Here is a 12,578-nt window from a genome sequence, read left to right as displayed (position 1 = left end):
CTGAACCGCGCTTTAACATGCTTGAAAGAAAACAGTGAGATAAACCCACTGTCATGGAGACAAAAGTACATTTTAAATTTTAATACAATAAATTCTTAAATGTTCTTAATTCAATCAAATTGACATCTACAGAAAATATGTAATAAATGATGGGTGTTTGAATGAACTGTCAACATTCATTGTGAGTTAGTACTTTCTAAAGTGTTTGCTCTTTGATTGCTCAAAGCACAGAAAACCATGAACAACCTATGCAAAAAAAGTCAAATCAGACGGAGCATTTATACTTTGGATATATTCCTATATTCTCAATTATTGTCTGTTCATTATTAGGTCCATTTTATTAAGTATAATCCATTGTTGTTCATTTTCCAAAAAGCAAAAACGGTGTAATTGGTCCCATGAAAAAAGAAGGAATGAATAATTTGGAACTACTTTGTCATTTGTAATTTAACTTACTAAAAAAATCTAAAAGTATAAACTAAAAGTAAAAAGACTTAAAAACATAGAAAACTAAAGTAGCCTTCCCAAAAGTAAGAAATAAGATATTATGTCCTTGAATATGTTTAAAAGAAAATAAACAAGCATAATGTACGGTAGTGGACAAAATGATGCCCGGAGGGGATTAAACATATTATTTTATATTATTAATATTTTATATATTTTTTTTAAATATGAGGGAGGAACAAAACATTAAACTTGGTTAAGGTATTTATCTGACAAAATTATTTGGTGAAACATTTTTTTTATTTGGTTTTATTTTACTATCCAAAAAGAAATTCACTGAAAAACAAAAAGCTCAAAGGAAAAAGCTTACATTCACTAGAACATAATCAGTTGTTAATATTTTGTTGGTTCTCTTTTTGCATGTTTTCATAAGTTCTTGCCCAGTCAAAAATTATGTCTGCACAATTTGGCATGTTTCATTGCATTATCAAAAATAAAACAATTGCAATATGCTCACAAAATCTTTGTGACACATTTTTAATTATATCTGAATAAAGGACATTACGTTTGGCCACTACTGTATAACATAATAAAATAATATATACTTTAAGTTATTAACTAATTCTGTAGCTGAAATTATATTTTTGCATTTATCATTGTTATATAAGAAACCTTTTCGATGAAAGAGTTCCTTTCATTGATAGTGCTTGTCATTGCACCTTTGTACACATACAGATCTGACAGTACAAATAACTTACTTTAAGGTCATTCTAAACAGACTAAACTAACAGTGAAAAAAGAAGTGAACACACCTTCTTTTCAACTCTATCTATTATGATGCTGCATAGTTTTGCGCTATGTGACTTTTGAAAACCTGGGTAACTAGTTTCATTGTCAAACAAATATTAACTGAATTTCAAAGCAATGAGGTTTTCATATTTTCTTTTTGCACTTGATATATTAATGAATTATAATATTGTACATTGATATCAATATTGTGTTTGGAAAGCTCAAAGACACTAAGAATACTAGAAGAATAAGTATAATTATTCAATATAAGAGTATTCAAAATATTGATCTAAAGACAAACATTTGATGCTTAAGAAAGTCAAACATTTCAGGTTTAATTTTGTTTCATAAAGTTATTGTCTTCTAAAGCAAGTATATAAAACATGAACATTAAAATGTCCTTCATCTAAAGCTCATATGCTGGTATGTAGTGTTGAGAGTCAAGTTTGTCCATTTAATGTGAGCATCTTTGCCTGAATACTTTTCATATTTTTCCTCTTCTGTAAGAATTGTTGAGTACGTTTTGTAGGTGTGCCAAAGGCAACCCGGACTTCACTGAGAAAATGAGGTGTGTTGGCGTCAGGCCACAAGGGATATATAAGTTCACAGTCATCATTGATATCAAAGATATGAAGATGTTCTGGAAACTGAGTTTGGTGTTTGTGGTCACTCTCCTAATCAAAGGTAAATGCCTACATCTTAATAGAAATTTTCTTTATAAAATTCTTTCACTTACTCCTGACAAAATAAATACAATTAAAAAAGTTGTATTACTTATATTTATTATAATTCTTAATGTCTTGTCTGTTTTTATATTAAATATAGAAAATATTACTAAGCATTTGACCAAACACTATAATTATTTATAAAGTTATGAATACTTTATTTCATGTGGTCCTTATAATGTGGTACTATGTTTTTTCTAAGTATACAGTAATTACAACTCATTAACAAACTATTAGTTTATAGTTCATTCATAGTTAATATATTGTATAGTCTCTACATTGTTAATATATTAATAGGTTATACACAAATAGTTCTTCATTCATTGTCACTGTAATTAACACTAATTATTATTGTTTAATTAGCTTGTAGTAATTGTTAATTGGTTATTAGGCGTGAACAATTCTCACTTTAGATTGGGTCACGAAAAATGGGAAAATGTCAATTATTCTGTTAATTAATTTCTTTATTAGACATTATTAGGCCTTTATTAGACATTAATTGCATTAATATTCAGTGTTCCTTAAAATGTTTACAAATACATTAAGCACACACATACATGTTGCTATAAGTGGTTTACGGGAACAGTCACGTAATAACTTAGGGCGCTTTCACACTGGCAGTTTAGTGCGGACCGGGGCACGGTTCGCATGAAAAATCGCTAATGTGAACGCTGTCATCGGACCCGGGTGCGCACTAGAGTACCGAACCCGAGACTACCTGGAGGAGGTGGTCTGAGCTCGGTTGCTCCCGAACCGTGGTGCGGTTCGCGTTAATGTGCAAGCAACACGGACTCGGGTGCGCGCTTGTTCAGGAAGTATAGTATCCCGCGCATGCGTATCACTGTCGATATCATTGTTTGATTGCGTTTGCGAGGACGTAAGATCACTGCAAACGCACCTGGGTTCGATACAACTAATTGAGTGTGAAACCAGACCAACGCTGCGGGGGGCGCCGGGAACTAGCGCACTCGGGTTCGGACCGCAGCAAACGAACCCAGTGGAAAAACGCCCTTAATGACATTTTCCCATTTTCCTTGACCTAATCTAAAGTGAGAACTTGCTACGTTCACACTGCAGGCTGAAACGACCCAATTCCGATTTTTTTGCCCCTATGCGACCTGTATCTGATCTTTTCATGACAGTCTGAACGACACAGATCCGATCTTTTCAAATGCGACCCAGGCCACTTGGGTATGTGGTCCCAAATCCGATACATATCCGATCTTTTCAAATGCGACTTCAGTCTGAACGGCCAGGTCGCATTTATCCGACCCGCACGTCATTGATACGCGAAAAACGTCATAATCCTGCGTTGAAGTAGTCGTCGGTTTGAAAACGGACTGCATATTCGTCGAGCTGAGGTAAATCTGCCGAACGGGTCGACCTCGACGAGCCCGTTAATTAAAAAAAAAAAGAAGAAAAAAAAGCCCACGGCCATTATACGTTATGTTACCTTATTTGTGCTGAATCTGATATTAGATAGGTCAGCGGCTGCTGTCTGGCTCTTGTGTAACGGTCGCTGCGCGCGCTCGTGTGTGTGTGTGTGAGAGAATCACAGTTAAAGTTTAGCTACTTCCGCAAACAACAAGTGACGTCGTTGACCGTTGAGTACTCTTCTGCGCATGCGGGTCACTTCTGGGTCATTTCACGTTCACACAGGAGATCACAAAAGGTCGCATTTAATTGGAAATGTGAACGGCCTTGCAAAAAAATCGAATTTTTTCAAAAAATCGGAATTGAGCATTAAGCCCTGCAGTGTGAACGTAGCCTAAGTTGTTAAACATGATCAAACTCAATATCTAACACTTGACATATGAGCTAATTAAACAATAATAATTGTGTTAATTAAAGTGTAAAATCAACAAAGATTTCACTATTTTTATATAGCCATATTGATATATTAACAATGTAGAGACTACAAGAATTAACTATAAACTAATAGTTGCAAATGATTTGTAAGTACTTTATTACTGTATACTTACTATAAAGTGTAACCATATAGTGTAATTAATAGTCAATTTCTAAATTATTCTGCAGAAAATATTCTTTAATAAATAGCTTTTACTTTTACAATTAAAGTGTTTCCCTTCCAATTCAAAGAGTCTCACATATACCTAAGCTACTTCATGTCACGTCATGTTTAGTTTTCAGTCTTAGTCTACGTTTACACAACAACGATGTTCTAAAAAACAGAAACATTTTGTGTTTTTCACATACATTTTTCATTTTGTGATTTTCACATACAGACACAGTGTTGTCAATACATTCCCCATTCACACGGATCCACGAAAATGATTAAAAACGCTGTGTTATTCATGCCAGGCCAGTAGTTGGCGAGGTCACTTTGTAAAGAAACACTACGCGCCTTTAGACTGAACACGTAATACGCATGACGTCACCGTTTTCACAAATTCGTGTTTTTGTAGTTTTCAAGGAGATGATAACGGTATCGTTTTCAAAACTTGCACTTTGAATCACATTTCCAAAAGCTTGCATTTCCAGGCCCCCAAAACGCTGTTGTCATGTAAATGAACAATCAAAACGCATAGAAAGTTTTACGTTAGTTTTAAGTTTTCATTGTCACCATTTTTCTCAATATGCGTTCTTGTCTGTACTCGTGTTCTTGTGGACTTGTGTAACGTCATTGGTCGCTGCCCAAGTACTGTTCCAGTTCAAAGTTCACATCTAGCCAAGTACAGTTAAAATCCCCGGATGTGTTCTTGATCCGCCCCTTTTATCAAGGATGCATCGAGAGGTGACTTGCGTGGACTTGAGTCAGCCAGGTATCCCATAATGCATCTTGCACCCACCACCCGCGTAATTTAAAAATACTACTGTCATCGTGACACGAAATGTAGTTTTAAGAGTTTTTCAGGCAAGAATGTAGTTGTTTAAAGCTCAAATCTGTGGTTTATTTATAAAGAGTTTTTTATATTTCCGAGTTTATTTTAATTTTAGGTAAAGTTGTTTTTGAAAATTGTATCTGACGTTTTCAGAGTTGTGAGATTCAGGCGATCACCGGGTGCTCCGCACTCTTTAACCCCGCCGAGAATAGCCTTACCTCGGCTAGCCCTTCTGACGTTTGCCGCTGACTCTGATGTCTCTGTAGTGGTTAAACTTGAGATATGATTTGTCTTGTGTATATCTAACTGGCGATCTTTGGTCTCATGAATCTATCATTTGTTCCCTGACACATCGTTTTAGAAAAGTGAAGTTTCGTAACTTTACCATTTTAGCCTACTAGAGCGCTGACTTTGTACGTTTGACTGAATTGTTTGACTTTATTTTATAGCTTCTTATACCTTTTACTTATACTTTTATAATGGCTATTATTGATCATTAAAACTGACATTTAACAAAAAGAGACAGGGTTGTGTTTTATGTCATATTTTATTTTGTTGCAGTGAAGATTATCAGATATGCACATATTGCCTGAACCACATATTAATATGTTTAATATTTTTTTAATGTAAACATAAGGAGGCAGGGTTGTGTTTTAAAGTTTGTTTTGTTATATATATTTGCACTTCCTCCCGTCCTGAGGAGTTTGATCTCCTGAGTCGAACTTGGCAAGTCCGAACTACCAAGGACGCAAGTCCGAACTTTGCGTACTTGATATTGAGAAACGCCTATGGTTTCAAACCTGTTCCCCATTCCATTAGTTATCATCCTCTGTGTATGTAAGCCTTTAGTCTTGCTCAGTTCATTGTCTTGTGTTAACATTATTTGGAATGTCTAGTGTAATCTTGCTCTCTGTCTTTATTAAATATCATTTATTCGTTCATTGTGCATCATGCATATCTTCCTTGGATTTAGCTAAAGCAATGATACTTGTTTCATTTTATGAAAATAACTACTCTTGTTTCAATTTCTCTAGGGTGTGACTGCCAGCCTATGGGTAAATAATTATTCATCACATAATAATAAAATTTATTGAGCAACATATTCACTTTTTTTCTGAGAGCGCCAGAATAAGGGTCCTTTATCTCTCTTCTTGTTTGAAGCGTGTGGCAGAGCCCCTCTCAACACAAAGATCGTGGGGGGAGTTAATGCGTCCACTGGCGCTTGGCCATGGCAGGTCAGCCTTCACCAGGATGGAAGTCATTTCTGTGGTGGATCACTAATCAACAATCAATGGGTTCTGTCAGCAGCTCACTGCTTTCCAGGGTAACCAACACAAAGATCTTCAATTACATGTTTGCTTCTCCTTGATGAATATCAGGATTGTAATTACTTGTTCATGTCGTCCTTGCAGAACTGTTGCTGCAAGCATTACTGTGTACCTGGGGCGACAGTCTCAAGATCAACCCAATCCAAACGAGGTGTCCAGAAACGTCTCTCTACTCATAGTTCATCCATCCTATGGCGCTGGAAATTCTCATGACAATGACATGGCTCTGTTGCGTCTCTCCTCACCTGTGAACTTCACTAATTTCATCCAGCCAGTCTGTCTGGCTGCAGAGGGAAGCACATTCAACAGTGACAGGATGTGGGTCACAGGTTGGGGAGACATTTATTCAGGAGGTAAGAATCTAGAAGATTTTTTTTATGCTTACCACTTGGTGCTGCAAGATGCTTGATGTCTGACACTTTAGGGGCATTCCTCTAAAATATACCGTGTGTATATATAACGGAGGTCAGCTAGTGAGAGCTGTGCAGACCTCACTCATTTGATCTCAAGAGGCGCACTAGCGACTGAAGCTAGAGACTGCAGTCTTTAGTGTCCTTGTTAACGCACCCGTCTCCCATGCTGGAAACTCCTCTTCGAGTCCCACTCGGAGCAGGGCATGTAGAACCGGAGGGGTTACATATAGTCTATGTTTGCTTTCAATACATGCCAGATAAAACCATTATGTATTTGACTCATATGATCACAGATGCCCAAGTATACATACCAATTTAATAAATTTTATGCCCAAAATGTTTTGCCTCTTGCATGCATAAAGTTGAGCAATAGTTGAATTAAGAATACTAGCATACTTCTCTTAGTACTTGTACACTATAGGATACCGCACAAGCATTTACTGGTAATGCCCACTCAGCGCCGAACCAGTAGACACATATGGTGACGGCGATTAACATGCAGGAGATTGCCAAGCTTAAATATAAGAAGCATTTCATGAAAACAAATGCATTTTTAAATATTCCTAAAATCAAGACATAAAGATAAAAAAATAATAATATAAAAGAGGTGGGTTGTGTTAAAGTCGTAACATAAAAGCATGTGATCTTTTGACACTCTTGCAGAGTCTATGGCAGAGTTATTATAGTTAACTAATACTAATATCACAACGACTAAAACTTTAACTAAAATTAAAATAAAATCGGAAATATAAAAAACGAATTACAACGAAAAAACTATAATCAATGATGTATAATAATGATAAATAACATTAAACTTCGCATTTGCATGCAAAAATACACCTTGGATGCATTTAAACCTGGCTTTTAATGATGACAATAGCAATCCAATCACTAAAAGGCATGTTAAAGGGTTGGTTCACCCAAAAAATTAAATTATATAATCACTCACCCTCATGTCATTTCAAACTTTTAAGACTTTCGTTCATCTTCAGAATACAAGTGAAGATATTTGAATGAAATCTGAGGCATTTCTGTCCTTCCATTGACAGCTACACAACTACCACTTTGACGCTTCAAAAAGTTCATAAAGAGATCTTAAAACTAATTCATATGAATTGAGCGGTTTAGTACAAATTTTCTGAAGCGATTCGATCGCATTATATAAACAGATTGAACTTAGACTTAGACTAGACTAACTTAGACTAAACATATAAACATTGATCAGCGAACATAAACTGAAGTTCAACCGAACCTGCTTTACAGGCCAGAACAAACCTCACTGGTTTTTGCGGAAGCTCAACCGTGCTGCGTAACACATAGGAATGAACTTCATTTGTTCTCTCACATCAAGCAAACATGCTTGAGCGGTAACACTTTAGAAAAATGGTCCGTCATTAATAAGTAACTATGCAGGAAGTACTGAAGGACTAATGAGTTCTACATTAACACTTCAGCTACTACTATTAACTAATATGGAAACAATATTAACTACGGTAATCAGTAAGTAATATCGAATTCAGGACTAAGATAGTTCCTTATTAGGTAATCAATAGTTACTTAATGAGATTGGCATCATTAAGAACTAATAGGTAATTATGACAAATTATAAAGAATTACTTATTAATGACAGACCATTATTATAAAGTATTACTGCTTCAGCTTTTGTTTACCACAACTGATGTGTGAGTTGATGAATGTTTAATGTAAATAAGTAGTGTAAATTTAACGTAAATTCAATCTGTTCATCATATAAAGCGATTGTGTCTCTTCAAAAAAAAGAAAAAGAAATCCGGACTAAACCACTCAATATATATGGATTCGTTTACTTTATGAGCTTTTTGATGCGACAAAGTGGAAGTTGCGTAGAAGGGACAGGAATCTCTCAGATTTCATAAAAGAGATATTCATTTGTGTTCTGAAGATGAACGAAAGTCTTACGGGTTTGGAACGACATGAGGGTGTGTAATTAATGACAGAATTTAAATTTTTTAGTGAACTATTCCCTTAATGTTAGGTGTAAATGGGGCCAATGTGGTGTAAGAAATTGATTCTGTTTCTGAAGATCAGTATATTACTCAAATCATCTCAGCTTGTTATTTAAGTGTTCCTGATGAGATTTTCTGTTTCCCAGTATCCCTTCCTTCACCTCAAATCCTACAGGAGGTGGATGTGCCCGTGGTTGGAAATAGTAAATGTAACTGTCTTTATAGTGGATCAATAACAGACAACATGATGTGTGCTGGACTGCTGGAAGGTGGAAAAGATTCCTGCCAGGTATCAATGGCTTGTACTTGTTCATTTAATTTAATACTATTTTATATTATATCCCCAAACCCAACTCCTACCCCTAAACCAACCCATCACAGAAAACGTTTTTACATTTTCAAAAGACTTCATTCTGTATGATTTATAAACTGTTTTCCTCATGGGGACCAAAAATGTCCTCACATGACATTTTAGTCTCATATCGAAGGGTTTACCAGGACCACACACCCATTTATTTTTTTGTATCAACATGATCAACATGGAATGATTTGACTATACATTTTTTTAGAAATCAGTAAACATCTGACAGAGAGAGATTTAAATTCCCTGTCATTGTACAGGGTGACTCTGGAGGTCCAATGGTCATCAAACAGGGCTCTACATGGATCCAGGCTGGCGTTGTGAGTTTTGGCAATGGTTGTGCTCAGCCTGATTATCCTGGTGTGTATGCCAGAGTTTCTCAGTACCAGCAGTGGATCAGTGATCAAATCGGACCGAACAGAGCTGGTTTCGTCACTTTTAACTCCACCACTCTTCCAGACGAGAATGTGACCTGCCCTACTACACGTAAGTTTGTTAACATCACCATGATAAAGAAAAATTATATTATTGAAATTAGAGCTTACTGGCACTTTCCCATTAGCTCCCATTAACCCTTTCTCTATCTCTTTTCTCTCCAGCGACATTGTGCGGAGGTTCTGCAGGTTCATGGCCATGGATGGCTAGTCTAACTCTTAACGGTTATCCTATGTGTGTAGGTACTTTGGTCTCTGACCAATTCGTCATGACCTCTGCTAGCTGCTTTTCCAGGTAGTCAAAACAGGAAAACTTAATTTCATATGAAATCAGTGACCTAAACATAGGTTGACATAGACTTGCGCACTGACATCAATATCTCATTCTTCAGATTCATGGGTATGGATGGATGGACAGTGAACCTCAATGTTGTCCAGTGGGACTGTTCCATCAACGTCATGTCGGCTGGCGTGGCAAATGTCTTTTTCGACGATATTTTCGGCAATGGTGTAGCACTTGTGGAACTGTCTTTTCCGTTTTATTTCGTTCCCAATGTTCCGGTTGACATGTATGATTTCAGCTTTGGCCCTGGTTCTCAATGTTCAATAGTTGGTTGGAGTTCAGGATGTGAGTTTATATAACCACTTATGCAGACTTTTTATCTCATTAAATTAAATGACATCTCAAGAATGATATTTATTTTCCATTTGTTTTTCTTTCCTCGTAAGGGGAACAATCTTTTCAGGAAGTCCAGGCCACCATTGTAAACTGCGATCCTTCAGACACCTCACCGATCAACATTTGCACAGAGTCACTGCCTTTGAGCTTTGAGCAGGTATCTGCGGGCTTGTCTTTTGATTTTCCAGACTGAAACACATTTGAGATACTACTTACCACTATGTCCAATTGTAATGTGTCCTAACAATGTTCCACTGAGTGTTTAGTATGAAGTTTGTAACGGTCTTTCTTACTCTCATTCAGAAAGAGAACGGCATCCCCCTGCTGTGTAGAATGAATGGCATGTGGATTCAGACTGGTCTTTTGTCCGTTCCCCCTGGCAGTGGCATCAACCCACAATACTCCAACAACACAGTCTTCATCAGGACCTCTCCCTTCTCCAGCTTCCTGACTAACACTATCAGAGAATTCCCATCTATTGTGGCAGGGGTGGAGTCATTCTCACCCCTCTCTCTCACCTGCATCCTGCTGCTCTCTTTCCCAGCAGTCCTCCAGGCCATTTATTAAAGCTGTTATCTGTCACTTTATCACAGAATAAACTAACAGTACATTAAGGGGGGCATTATAGGTTATTTACTTTTGCATTAGTAATATAGCTAATGAGTTTTAAAAAATCCTGAATTTGAACAAAGTAATTAAGGTGGAATTTTTAACAGTGTATATTCCAAATAAAACAAACTAAGAGTGTATTAACATTTAAATAAATTTAAGCTATGAAAATCTGTCTGTATGAACACATGCATTTACTTTTTACATATACTTTAAGGATGAGTGGTATAAATATTTATACACGTGTATACGCAAACACACACACACACACACACACACACACACACACACACACACACACACACACACACACACACACACACACACACACACACACACACACACATATAAATTACAATAAGTAGACAATTTACCTGCCACAATAAAACTGTTTATAGTACTGAAACCTGAAGAGAATTATCTTTTTTTTTCTTTTTTAGCCATGGGTTCCCTCAGGAATTTCCTATGGGTTTTAGAACAATGTTTTCCCATTTACATTTTATTAATTGTTTAATTTTGTTATTTTATTAATATATACAGTCATTTTTTATTTATATTTTTACCAATATGATATTTTCAAAAAGGTCAATTATAGTGCTGTGTTTATTTAAAGACAGAGTAATAAACTACATTATTAAAAATACACCATAAAGAGTTTTACAATGCAACAAAATTAACACAATGAACACAATTAACTTTTTAAAACTACTTACTGCTTAGAAACCAAAACTGAAGAGATGTGTGTACATCAGGCTTTAAATACACTTAACAATAAACAAAATAACTTTTTTATGTCCCCTACGTGGGCAATTCGTTTTACGGCAAGACATACAGACAGAAAACCATAAAAAGAAAATAAAAAAAAGATACAAGAAAAAAAAGAAAAAAAATACACATTATAACCCCTCACTGACCCTGAATAAAATGCTGACCCTACTTACCACCTCCATTTCCTGAATTTAGAAGGAAAATGCTGTGGGAATTAATTAGTATATCTATTGCTAAGGTAAAAGGAGTGGGCACTAAATGATAAAATAGATTTTAAATAAATGAATGGTGCATCTCTCCTCACCCTTGGAGAACTTCATTGCATGGATCAAACTGGTCTGTCTAGCAGCAGAAAGAAGCACATTCAACCACAACATAATGTGAGTCACATGTTGGGGAGACATTCAGGCGTGAAGTGGAGATAAGTGCTGAACTTATCATGCTGACCATGAAACCAAACCTGTTATTTCATAATTGAAATGTGCTAAGGTGTGTCCAACAGAATTAAAAAAATGCATTTATCAAATATTTCCAAGGCACGATGTTGGTCCAGCGATGGGCAGCTGCGGTCCGGGAGGGGCCACTGTCCTGAAGAGTTTAGTCCCGTCCCTAATCAAACACACCTGCCTGCATATTTCAAGCAATCCTGAAGCCTTGAGGCCTGTTTACTTCATCAGTTTGTGTGTTTTCTCTGATTGGATAGCTATCTGTTGTGTTCATGCGTGAATTATATTGTGACTACTATTTCGAACTTCGAAGTGCTGTCTAATGACGTAATGTTGAGTATGTGAGAACATAAGTGAAAGAGTAAACAAGATGGATGAAGATCGCTGCTCCTGTCTTGTGTGTTTCTAACTCCTGATAGATACCACACTATCTGATCGTGAAAAGATCAGATATAAATGCCATCTGAAATGCTTTTGAGATGGATTTAAATTTGTTTACTCAAACCACTTCAGGAGGAGACATATTCCAATCTGGACTGGAAAGTGTATGCATCTGGTTGTTGAAGCCAATATGCACATTTTAAATAAATAAAGTTTGAGAGCATTTTACCAGCTCCCAGTAGCCAGATACAACAGTGCTACTCCAACATGCATCGATAGACCCTCAGATGAGCGAATCTCTTCATCAAGCTGACACGCAAACTGCTGCAAATGAAACTGAAAGGTCGGTGTCGCATCCTGAAGCTCAACATAC

General features: G+C 36.3%; 2 protein-coding genes across 2 annotated transcripts in view; both read left to right on the top strand.

Moving 5' to 3' along the window:
• Nucleotides 1-12,578, top strand: part of LOC309496883 (transmembrane protease serine 9) — a 75,775-nt gene that overhangs the window by 28,725 nt on the left and 34,472 nt on the right. The gene's annotated exons all lie outside the window — the stretch shown is intronic.
• On the top strand, nt 1,774-10,946 carry LOC309503877 (polyserase-2). Its single transcript, XM_082176731.1, has 10 exons — nt 1,774-1,917; nt 5,836-5,856; nt 5,963-6,125; nt 6,214-6,482; nt 8,674-8,816; nt 9,149-9,374; nt 9,488-9,617; nt 9,715-9,950; nt 10,052-10,158; nt 10,305-10,946. The coding sequence occupies exons 1-10, from the start codon at nt 1,797-1,799 to the stop codon at nt 10,566-10,568; spliced, it is 1,680 nt and encodes a 559-aa protein (XP_082032857.1). The 5' UTR covers nt 1,774-1,796; the 3' UTR covers nt 10,569-10,946.

The sequence above is a fragment of the Leuciscus leuciscus genome (assembly GCF_965113295.1).
Source record: "Leuciscus leuciscus genome assembly, chromosome: 1".
Lineage (NCBI taxonomy): Eukaryota > Metazoa > Chordata > Actinopteri > Cypriniformes > Leuciscidae > Leuciscus > Leuciscus leuciscus.
Note: the sequence above shows the minus strand (reverse complement) of the source record. Positions and strands in the feature narration are given on the sequence as shown.

Coding starts and splice junctions, on each gene's coding strand:
- LOC309503877 (XM_082176731.1), top strand. CDS start 1,797: ATGAGGTGTGTTGGCGTCAGGCCACAAGGGATATATAAGTTCACAGTC. Junction 6,126..6,213: donor GCAGCTCACTGCTTTCCAGG/GTAACCAACACA, acceptor TCGTCCTTGCAG/AACTGTTGCTGCAAGCATTA. Junction 8,817..9,148: donor GTGGAAAAGATTCCTGCCAG/GTATCAATGGCT, acceptor GTCATTGTACAG/GGTGACTCTGGAGGTCCAAT.